We start from the raw sequence: 10,640 nt of genomic DNA, 5'->3' as shown, positions 1-10,640 counted from the left end.
AGGAAAAGTGGTCCCACTTTTCTGGATTCCCTGGCTTGGTGCCTCCTCTGGGGTGGTTTCTCCGGGGCCTGAGGACTGCTCGGTACCCCAGAGCCTGCTGGGACGCTGAGAGGGCTGTCCTGCCGCCCGCCCTGTGCTTGTCATCCCCTCAGCCTGGTGGGGCAGAGAGTGGGCAGGGGCCCAGCACAGGTTGAGGCATGCACACAGTGGGGGCTCCCCTGATATACGTGCAGGTCAGAGCAGGTCAGCCTGGACCTTGCCCACTTCCTTTCTCTTGTCCCCTCCCTCCCACTGTAACGTATGGCCCCTGGCCGCGGGGTGAGCCAGCCCTGTGTCACGTGTATATACTGTGCCTTTTCTCATTGTTTAGGGGTGGGAGGGAGTGGGTTTTCACTGAAAGGGGGGATACACCTATGGCAGCCTTGATGTGGAATCGTTCACCATGTCCTGGATGCAGGTTATTCAATAAACACCGATTGGTACCACCCAGCGTGAGGTGTGTGAGGGTCTGCAGTGTGACCGCTGTGGTGGCTGCATGGCTTGGCCTCCAGTGGGCCAGGGACTGAGGACGCCCCCTCCCTTTGTGCTGAGAGCTTCCTTCCCCCACCCATGCACCTGGCCCTCCTTCCTGTGCTGGCTGCCTGGCACACACTCCACGGCTGGGACAGGGCCTGCTCATTGCATCCAGGACAGAGCTGGCTGGTTGGCTGGCAGCAGCAGTTCTTGGGGGTTTGGGGTGCTAGGCTCTGTGTTCAACCCTCTCAGATACATCTCTCCCTTATTGGGTGGCTGCCCCACAGTTTTCCATCCTCCTTAGGGGCAGTGAGACGGAGGAGACTCGGGCCCACAGGTCACATCCAAGTCCAGCTCCTCTAATTCCCAGCTGGGTCCCCTTGGGAGGCCTCAGCCTCTACTTCCATGTATGCAGAATGGGATGACAGTCCCTGCCTTTGGCTACAGTTCCCATAGGTTTGTCAGCTGGTTGGAAGGTGCCAGTTTGTGGTAGGTGCCTTGTGAGGCTGGTGAGGGGCCAGACCACAAGGAGTGATGGGGCAGGAGAGCTGAGCCCATTGGAGATGGAGTGCTGTGTGGTAATGAGCCTGGGGCCTGAAGTTCATGGTCTCCCATCCTGGCTGAGAGATGGGCCCAGGCCCCTCAGCTCTCTCAGCCACTGCCTTCTCTGAAGCAGTCACAGCAGGCCACACTGTCCCAAAGGTAGGAGCAGCCAGGAGAGGCCCCGCTGCAGCTCTCCGTCCACAGTTCTTCAAGCAGCTTTCCCTCTGGTGGTCGTGCCCATGGCCGCACCCTGGCGCCTGGGGTGGAGGTCCAGGGTCCTTGGGATCTCGAAAGAGAGGGAGAGGCCATCTCCCACAGCACCGCCAGGGCCTGTCACCAGGTGGTGATCGTGGGTGGCCGATGTGCCCAGGAACCTGATCCTTTTCTGTGATTCAGGGCTGGCTACATGACTCAGAACCCACCCCACTCCCCTGGCTCCACACAGCTCAGGAAGGGCCTGGAGCACCCCACCCCCACTCTGGGTTGAGGATGTGAAGCTGTCTCCCCGACACCATTGGGGCCCTCCCAGCAGGCAGGACACGGGCTCTAGGTTCTGCTCTGCTCCTGGGGCTTCTGGGCCTTGGTTTCCTCAACAGCCTTTAGACGAGGTGGACATCCTGCAGGTGAAGAGCTGCTGGCTCTGGGGGCCTCAGGGCAGCCCAGCCGGTGGGAGGAAGGTCTGAGACGGCCTGTGCCCTGAGGCCCTCTCTACCAACACACAAGCTCATAGCCTTCCCTCCCACTGCCCACTGCCTGCCATGCCACCCTCAGGGTCACAGTGGCAGAGAACATGGAGGAGCCGGACACTGGAGTCAGCTGGGGGACCTTGGCAAGCTACTTGGGTCTCAAAACATCAGTTTCCTTATTTGTAAAGCCATATACCCATGGAGCTTCTGTGAGATCTAAATGAAAGAAACAGCAACAAATGGTGGCCATTTTTATTAAAACGGTATTCCATGCCTAGGGTACACAGAGGGCAAAGGCCCAACTGGGTGGCTTTGTTGAGGTCACACAAGGGGCACAGCCCAACCCTCGGCCTCCCCAATAGTACCTGTCAGGGAAAGTCGATGCACGCAGGCTGCTGGCCCTGCCCTGGGCCACAGCCAGGTACTGCAGCCTGCCTGGCAGGAAAGGGGCGAGCTGGCAGTGCCAAGCATGTGTGGTGTGAGCACCCCTGTGGGGGCACTGCCAAGGCTCAGGGTGTAGCATCACCATCCCCTTTCCCTCCAGAGCAGCTACTGGGCGGAGACTCTGCCACCCTGAGCACCAGCTGTCCACCGGGCCCCCTGCCCACACCCATTAGGGGGGTGGCTCTGGGCCAAGCTGACCAAGTGGCCAGCGGGCCAGGGGCCGGCCCAGCGCCAGCCTATGTCAATGAAGATCAGCCTGGCTCGGCCAACTCGAGCTGTAAAGTGGGTGATCCGTTGGAGGGGCCAGACCACAGTAAGGGACGTGGACCCTCCAGCCCTCTCACCTGTGCAGGAGCCTCAAGATGGCTAGGGCCTAACTGCCTAGCCCATGGGTCCACGGGTGTTGACATTCAGCCCTTACCACCCCCTCCGGCCACTTCTCCCGGCTCCTAGAACACGCCTCCCCCGCCCCCCATAGCCTGGGGAACAGTCCTCTGCTCTTGCATATGCTGTGCCCTCTGCCTGCACTGCCGTCTGTCCAGTCTGACCAGTACCTGCCATCAGCCCCTCTCAGAGCCATGCTGGGCCTCCTTTATTCTCAGGGATGGGAGCCACAGAAAAGGGTTTATTTACATGAGGAACCCGGGCCCTAGGACCCCCAGGACAGGCCCCTTCTTAGCCCCGCAGGCTCCAAGGCCCCTAGTCCAGTCTGGGCAGGCGGAAGGGCTGGACTTAGGTGGAGGGCGCCCCTAGCCCCCGTGACCCTCCCCCCCCCACCCCCCCACGAGGCTGATGGCGGATCCTTGGTAGAGGGAATGCTCGGCAGAACCAGCAGCCCCGTCTTCATACGGTGACCTCTGCTTTGCTGTTGGTGCTCAGGTGTCCTCGAACCGCGCAACTGTACAGGCCAGGGGGCTGCGGCTGGAAGGCCTTGGGCAGCTTCTCCATGCGCCGGGGCTGGCCCGACCGCCGGGGGGCAGGGGCGGCCTGAGCCACCAGGTGGCCGCGGGGGGCGGGCCGAGCCGGGCGGCCGGTGGTCCAGGCCTTGCAGGGGCCCGCCGGGGCCGGGGCGGGGCCGGCGTGCGGCGCGTAGCCGGGCGGGGCCCAGGGGCAGGCGTCGAGCAGCGCGGACAAGTCCTCCGGGGGCCGCGGGGCCCGCGCAGGGAGGGTCGGCGGGGCGGGGGCGGGCGCTGGGCGGCGCGGGTAGAAGTCCTGCGGGGCGGCCTCTGTGGGGACAGAGCGGGGAGGCGGGGCGGGGTTGGCCTCGGGGCGGGGCCTCGGTGCCGGCGGGGCGGGCCCGGGAGAGGCGGGCTGAGGCGCGGGGTCTGGACGCCGCAGGGGTCGCAGCCCGTCTGCGGAGTCAGGCCTGGGGGGCGCCCGAGGCCGAGGCGCCACACGGGGGCTGGCTGGCGCGCTGACCCGCAGGGCTGGGATCTTTGCAACCCGCTGGGCCCGGCGCCCCGCGCACAAACTCGGCCACTCACCTGAGGCCTGGAACGCGGCTGCCTTGAGGGTGGCGAACTTGGCGAAGTCCGGCTGCAGCGTCAGGCTGCCGCTGCCCTGCGGCCGCGGGCCGCGCGGGGGGCCCGGGGTCGCCGACCCCAGGGGCACGTGGTTGTGGCGTTTCTTGTCTAGAGCGGGAAGGGGCAGATGAGACTCAGCCCGCCGACCGGGGGACACACCGCCCGCACCACCGCCCCCCGCAGCCTCTCCCCTGCAGCAGTCCAGTGGGGCAGTTCAGTTGGATGGCTATTTGGGCGAGACGAAGTGGAACCGGTCTTCGTGGCAGAATCTCCAGCGCCCGTAAGAGGGTCTGGCTTATAGTAACACGCATAGCAGCCAGTCCTGCGTGGGTGCTAATCTAATGGGTGACCCGCCGGCATGTTCAGCTTGAGCCAGGCAGAGCCCCCAGACCTGCTCCTGGTGCCTGGTGGCGATGGAGGGGGTGTCTGGGGATTAGAACCCACAGAGGAGGGAGCAGGGGGGGTAAGGGGTGCAGTCAAGCCTGACTCTACACTAAGAGGCCAAGAGGGAAGCTTCAGCCTGGCGGGAAAGGCCCTGGCCAGGCAGACCCGGTGCGGAGCCTGGAACCACAGCTGAGCCAGGGATCCCGGAATCCATCGGAACCTTCCTCACAGAGTCCTGAGGCTGAGGCTGCAGGACCCCTCGGGGGGTTTCTCGCCACCAAGGAGAGCTGACCAGTTTGCCCGGCCCCCACTTCCACACCTGCAGAGGCCGGCAGCTCATTTGCATTGGGAAGCGTCTGCTCAGAGCCTCTTCCTCCGGGCACACCCTCCCCTGGCTCCCAGGCCCCTGTCAGACCCGGGAGGCCTGTGCTGTCCATCAACCAGTGCCCGCCCACCAGCCTACGCACCTGCGCTGTCGTGGGCGGAGCCTCGGGGGAGGCCATCACCCATCTGCACTTGGACACAGCTGCCCAGCGGTGGGCCCAGCGGCGGGGGCAGTGGCTCCTGGGGGCCTGGCTGCTTCAGAAGTTCCGTCAGTGTCCTGAGGACAGGGTGAGGAGAAGCCTGAGGGGAGCACAGGCCTCCCAGCCTCCGGCTTCCCCGTCGGCCGGGCCCTGCCCGGTCAGAGGCCAGCTCCCGCCACCCCTGCCTCACCGTGCGCTCTGGGCGGCTCTCTCAACCTCCCTGGGCCTCGCCTCTCCCTGTGACTGGCCTCACACATCCAGTTTCCGCTGCCAGCACGACCTGTGGCCCCAACAGGGCCGCCTCCCAGAGCAGTCAGGACACTCACATGGGGCCTTGTAGAACCAGGGCCACCTTGTGGTCCAAGCCCTCCCTGCCCCCCTCCTGGAGTCCACTCTCCAAACCCTCTGAAATGAGCCTCCTGTCCCAACACAAGTTCGGTGAGCTATCAGTCTCCTGGACCTTGCTCCCCGGCGGCTGCTGCTGGCAATACCCCTTCCTCATCTCCTCCCATAAGACCACCCATTCTCCAGACCTGCCCAGGGGCCCTGCCAGGAAGCCTAACGCCGGCTGCCTGACTCCCCTCCTGCGGCTTCTGCTGGGTCCGGGGGCAGAGCCGCCAGCACCGGCATGGAGGACAGACAGAGGGGAGGGGAGTCCGGTGCCCCTGTGGCTGCCCAGCATCAAAGGCTCTGTGACCTTGAGCAGTGGCCTCCCTGGGTACCAGGGCACCCAGCCCCACCCCCGCTGTGACAGCATCTCACGTAGCCTTCCCAGCAGACAGCCAGACCAGCCTTCGGCCCAGCTGCTCCAGCGCCCAGAACCCATGATTTCCCCCCAGCTCCGTCTGACCCTCCTTCTGGCGTCGGGGCCTCAAGGGCCCGGTTCATGAAGAAGCGCACGGGGTGGGACACCTGGGCAGGGCGGCTTGGCTGCAGCATGGCGGGTCTGAAAGCCTAGTGCCCACCTGAGCTGACCTCCATGCCCCGCCCACGCCTCGGCTGCCCGCCCTGTGCTCTCATCTCTCCACAAACACCCCTCGGCCAGCTCTCCCGGACACCGGACACCGGCGCAGTTCCTGGGCCTTTGGGCCTTCGCACAAGCCTTCTCTAAGGACACACTCCAGCTCCCTCCACGCCCTCTGCGAAGCCTCTCCTGACCAACCATCCGTCTCCACAGGCAGAATGAAGGGTGCGGCTTGGGGAGGGGCGCACGGATTCACAGCACACCCACCCAGGAGCTCACGTTGGGTTCCAGGTCTCCCCCGAGGAGAAAAGGGAGTCAGGGCAAAGGGCTGCCCCGGCCACAGCGCACGTTACGGGGGGCGGGGGGGGGGGGCAGCTCCTCCTGAAGTCCCACCGGACCTGCTTCCCCGATGGAGGAGGTTCAAGGTGAACACGTCAGGAGGCTGCCCGGCCACCCCATCTCCACCATCGCAGCCCTCCGTCCCTGCTGCCCACTCTGGTCAGGGACACGCTCCATCTCTCCCCTCCCCCAGCACGAGGGACTCCCAGCTCCGGAGGCCCAGGCCCTTCCCCGGCAGCACCCAGGACCCAGGCTGAGAGCCCCACATGACACAGGAGCCCAGACACGGCGGCCAGGGTCCCAGCCAGCCCTGCAGCCATCTGGGAGGCGTGGGCTCCATGGTCTGGAGACGGGGTACAGTGGAGTGCCTGAGGCCTCGGAGAGAGAAGCACCCACAGCGGGCCCCCCAGGCATAGGGGCCTCTCTATCGTCACCCCTCAATACCAGCCTGCCACCTGCTGTGTCAGCAGCCCACGTGCCACGGAGACAGGCCCCGAGTGAGCGAGGAGGGCCAAGGACCGGACGAGAGGGTGGCTGGGGGCGTGTGGGTGTGGGGGGTGGTGCGGGCTCCAGGGTCAGAACCCCCGAGTCCCTGATGAGGACGGGACCCTGGGTCCTGTACATCCCACTTGACACAGAGCTCAGGACTCAGCCTGCACTTGTCTAGGCCTCCCACGCGGCCATCCCCTTCTGCACCAGGGGACCCTCGCTCGCCTGTGGGTATTGAGTGGGGTGAGTCGGCGGGGGGGGGGGGGGGTGGATTCTGAAGCCCCAGGGAAAGGTCAGGCCTGAGTCACAGTTACGGGAGGCAGGCAAGGAGGTGGAAGGAGGGAGGGAAACGTGAGGGGAGAAGCTGGAGGGCGAGGGCCAAGCGGGGTACAGAACAGTCCTCCCCCCTCCATTCCCTGGGAGCCCAAGACTCCCAACACATCAGCCACGCCCCCACTCCGCGCTAATGGGGCTCGGACCCCAGACCTCCTCCCCTGGGCGCGGACATTGTGCCCTCTGTCGGGCGACCAGCCTTCCCCGCCCACGCGGGGGAGGTGGCCCAGCCCCCAGCTCCGCCGGAAGGTCAAGGGGAGCCGGCGGTGTCAGCTGCCTCCCTCCGTGAAGTGGGGGGTGGAGGAAGACAGACCGTGGAGACAGAGACAGAGACAGGGAGGGAGATCCCGGAGGAAGGGGACCAGAGTTTGGGGGGGGGGGGGGCGCCCACCGGGCAGGCAGGGCCGTCCGAGCGGGAGGCGCGGGGACCGGCGGTGCGCGCTCACCTGGTCACCGTGCGCCGCGCGCGCGGGCTGTGCGCCCTCTCCAGGCCCAGGCGCACCCCGATGCCCGTCAGCACCAGCAACGCAGCGACGCCGCACACCGCGTAGACGGCCGTGTGGCTGCGCTCGCGGCCCGGGTCCCGGTGCGCGGCGGTGTCGCGGGCCCGCGCGGGCGGCCGGCCGGTCTGCACCCAGGCCGGCGTGTCGTAGTTGGAGCAGCGGCTCTGGTCCAGGCGCCGCGGCCCGTCGTGGCAGCAGAAGCGGTAGCCGCACGTGCCGCAGCAGAAGTTGTAGGCGCCGGAGCTGCAGTTGAAGGGCGGGTCCCACTGGCCCATCACGTCGTAGTAGCCGCGGCAGCGGTCGCCGCGGGCAGGGGCCGCCGTGCCGGGGGCCGCGGGCTCCGGAGCCTCGGGGGCCCCCGCGCGGCCCGACGGCGGCCGCGCCAGCAGCAGCCACAGCCCGAGCGCCAGCCGGAGCCCCGGGCCGTGGCCCCCGCGCGGCCCCCGCACCCCGGCCCGCTCCATCGGGCCGCACCTTCGGCTACAACGCCCCTCGCATGGCGCGCGCCGCGGCCCGCAGGGATGGCGGGGGGCCGGCCGCCGGGCGCTGCTCCCAGCGGTGCCTCCTCGACCGTCAGGCGCCTCCGAGAACCCCAGACCCGGGGGCTCCACCTGCTCTCCCGGCCGGTGAGCGTCCTCCGCCCGGGCTCACCTCGGACCCGAGCCGGTCAGTCCGCGCCCCGGGACGTCCCCGGCGGGAGGCGGGTCCTCACCTGCGCGCGGCCCGCTCCCCGGCCCGGAAGCGGCTGTGCGGGTTCGGCCTAGCGGGGGCGGCGGGCCGCCTGGCAGAGCCGCCTCCCCGCCGCCCGCTCCGCTGCCCGCGCTCTGGCTGCGGCTCCGGCTCGGGCTCCCGGGCTCGGCGGGCGGGGGAGGAGGGAGCGCGGGAAGGAGGGCGGGAAGGAGCGAGCAGATCCGGGGAGGAGCGCGGCGCCGCCAGGGCGGGAGGGGGCGCGGGGCCCGCACGGCCGGGACGCCCCCCGGGACCCCCCCTAGATCGTTCCTCGTACCTGGGCGCTCCCGGGACTCGGGCTGTCGCTGCGGACACGGGCCCCCCGCGAGCGCGCCTGCGACTCCCAGGTGAGGGGCCCGAGCCGCCGCGGGAGTGCGGTCACCGCCGCCCCGCCCCTCCGCCCCGTTCTCGTCCCCTCCGCCCCGTTCTCGTCCCCTCCGCCCCGTTCTCGTCCCCTCCGTCCGTTCAGATCGAGACCGAGAGGGGAGCCCGGAGGACGGTCCTTCGCCGCTCGGCGTCTCCATCTTCCCGCCCGTCAAGTGGGAAGGAAACCCCCGCAGGACCCAATAGCGTGAACCTGGGGGCTCGCGCCCTGGTCCCGGAATCTCCTGGACGCCGGGTTGGGGTCCTGGGGTGTCCCCGCACCTACGGCGCGCTGGCCTTGGCCTTGCCGGAGCCGCCCTGTGTGTAAGGGGGGCACCCTGAGCCAGCCCCTGCCATCGAAGAAGGGGGCGAGGCCATTGGCGGGCCCTCTGCCCTGCCCCCTGCAGGCCCGCAGGCCCTTTCACAAGCCCGGGGCCGGGTGGCGGGGAGGCGGGCACCCAGGCGGACAGGCTGGAGCTGGAGAACGTGACCAAGCAGCAGCTCTTTGCTTCTCTCTGCCTCTGTTTCTCATCTTCACATTAAAAAACAAACAAACAAAAAACACTTCGTAGGGGGCTGATTCATCATGCGCCCCCTCCAAGAGGCAGGGGTCAATGTGCCTCCCATTGTCCACGTGGGAATGTGGAGAGGGTTCAGTTCTGCCGGTGTCTCCACAAAGCGCAGGCCTCCCCATATCCGCAGGATGAATGAATGAATGAATGAATGAAGTGACTCTAGTCTCTAGTGTCTATAACATGAAGACTTTGGGCTCATAGGGTCCGCTCCCCTGTGCATCCTCTCTTCACTCAGCGACTGGGATCAGCTTATAAAAATGGAGGAGGTGGGAGAAGAGGGAGGAGGATTTACATTTTAAGGAGGATCAAGTCCTGTTGCTGAGATGAAGGGCTGACGGACTAATTTCAGGCATTAGTGGGCTAAGAAGACAGGAAAGGGGGTGACCTCTCTGCAACACCCCCTCCAGGTGCTTGTGCCCTGGCCAATGACAGCCTTCCCCCTCCCACACACCAACACAACACTCCTCCGATCCAGCCCTGATGACCTAGTCTATTAAAAGACTGTTACAAATTTTGAGAAAAAGAAAATAAATGCGCAAAGGGATACAGTGAAATCACCTTCATCCCATCACCAGGGACAACTGATGCTAAAATATGCCACACCTGGGTGTGTGTGTGGGGGGGTAATGGTAAGATATGTACACATATAATGCCTCAATAAAAATAAATAAATAAATAAATAAATAAATAAATAAATAAATAAATAAATAAAATATGCCACACCTTCCATACCATCTTGTAACTGGTTTTTAGTCTGCCTTTTTGTTGTTGTTGTTCAAACCATCTTCTGTTGCCATATATTTGGCTCCCTTTACTTAGTTCACTTTCTGATGTCAAACTTCCCGTTGTTGTTCTGTTTAGAACTTTGTAGCTATATTTGCTGACGCATCCTTTTCTGCTTCCTTAGGGAGCATTCCTAGAAATAGACTCCGTGGCACAATCCCGTCTGCATCAATGCCCCCACACGCTTCTGCCAAGCTGCCCTCCAAGTCACCAGGGCTCCGACGGTGGCCGGCTCTCCACCCTCCTGCTGGGCACTAGGTCGAAAGAGGCTTGTCTCTGCCTCCTGGGACTGTGGCCTCTCCCCAGGTAGGGTGACTCTGCTGGGCCCAGACTCCTCTCCATTTGTCCAACAAAGAAGCAGATTCCAGTCCCCTCGCCCCCAAGGACGGATGTCCAACCTCCCGCTCCTCCCACATCCACGCTTCCTCTCCAAGCTCAGTCTGGCCCAGTGGTCAGCCAGCAACCAGAGACGCCCGCATCCTCCAGGTCCATGCCAGGCGCGCAGGGCTCTCTTCACATGAACACACAGCCTGGGGGTGGGGGCAAGAGGGGGCAAAGGCGAAGACAGACCACAGCTGGCTGGCTGAGCCCGGGGAGATGCCAGTTATTCCGCTGACACCCCCAGGTACCCAGCCATGTGCCGGGCAAGGGGGTGTGGACATGGAGCAGCCCCGCTTCCAGGCTGCCCTCCCTGGGCCTGGGGTCCCCTCCACAGCAGAGCCCTGGCCTCTTGTCTCCTCTGCTCACCACCCCCCAAGTCTGTGTCACCAAAAACTGTCCATTGATCCGAGCTTAAAATAACCCCTGGCATCTGCAGGGAGCCCCACAGGGCGGGCAGGAGCGTGTCTCTGAGCCTGAAGGGCACCTGCCCCACCCCCCAGCTGCAGCTTGCGTGTGCGGGTGTCTGTGTGCTCATGGATGTGAGTGAGTGTGCCTGTCCGGGGC

General features: G+C 65.4%; 1 protein-coding gene across 1 annotated transcript; it reads right to left on the bottom strand.

Annotated features, from left to right (window-relative positions):
* Window positions 1-2,976: 2,976 nt before the first annotated feature.
* SHISA8 (shisa family member 8) lies at window positions 2,977-8,094 on the bottom strand. The gene is made up of 4 exons (XM_079773480.1): window positions 7,189-8,094; window positions 4,561-4,694; window positions 3,671-3,817; window positions 2,977-3,412 (listed from the first exon to the last, which is right to left on the bottom strand). Exons 1-4 carry the CDS (start codon window positions 7,707-7,709, stop codon window positions 3,030-3,032), a joined length of 1,185 nt encoding a protein of 394 aa, XP_079629606.1. The 5' UTR covers window positions 7,710-8,094; the 3' UTR covers window positions 2,977-3,029.
* Window positions 8,095-10,640: the final 2,546 nt, after the last annotated feature.

Source organism: Cnephaeus nilssonii (assembly GCF_951640355.1).
Source record: "Cnephaeus nilssonii genome assembly, chromosome: 6".
NCBI lineage: Eukaryota > Metazoa > Chordata > Mammalia > Chiroptera > Vespertilionidae > Cnephaeus > Cnephaeus nilssonii.
Note: the sequence above shows the minus strand (reverse complement) of the source record. Positions and strands in the feature narration are given on the sequence as shown.

What these genes read in the sequence shown, in the direction of transcription:
- SHISA8 (XM_079773480.1), bottom strand. Translation starts at nt 7,709, where the DNA reads ATGGAGCGGGCCGGGGTGCGGGGGCCGCGCGGGGGCCACGGCCCGGGG. An exon ending in CTCCGCCCACGACAGCGCAG is followed by an intron (nt 3,818 to 4,560) that starts GTGCGTAGGCTG and finishes TTCCCGCTCTAG; the next exon opens with ACAAGAAACGCCACAACCAC. An exon ending in AGCCGCGTTCCAGGCCTCAG is followed by an intron (nt 3,413 to 3,670) that starts GTGAGTGGCCGA and finishes CTGTCCCCACAG; the next exon opens with AGGCCGCCCCGCAGGACTTC.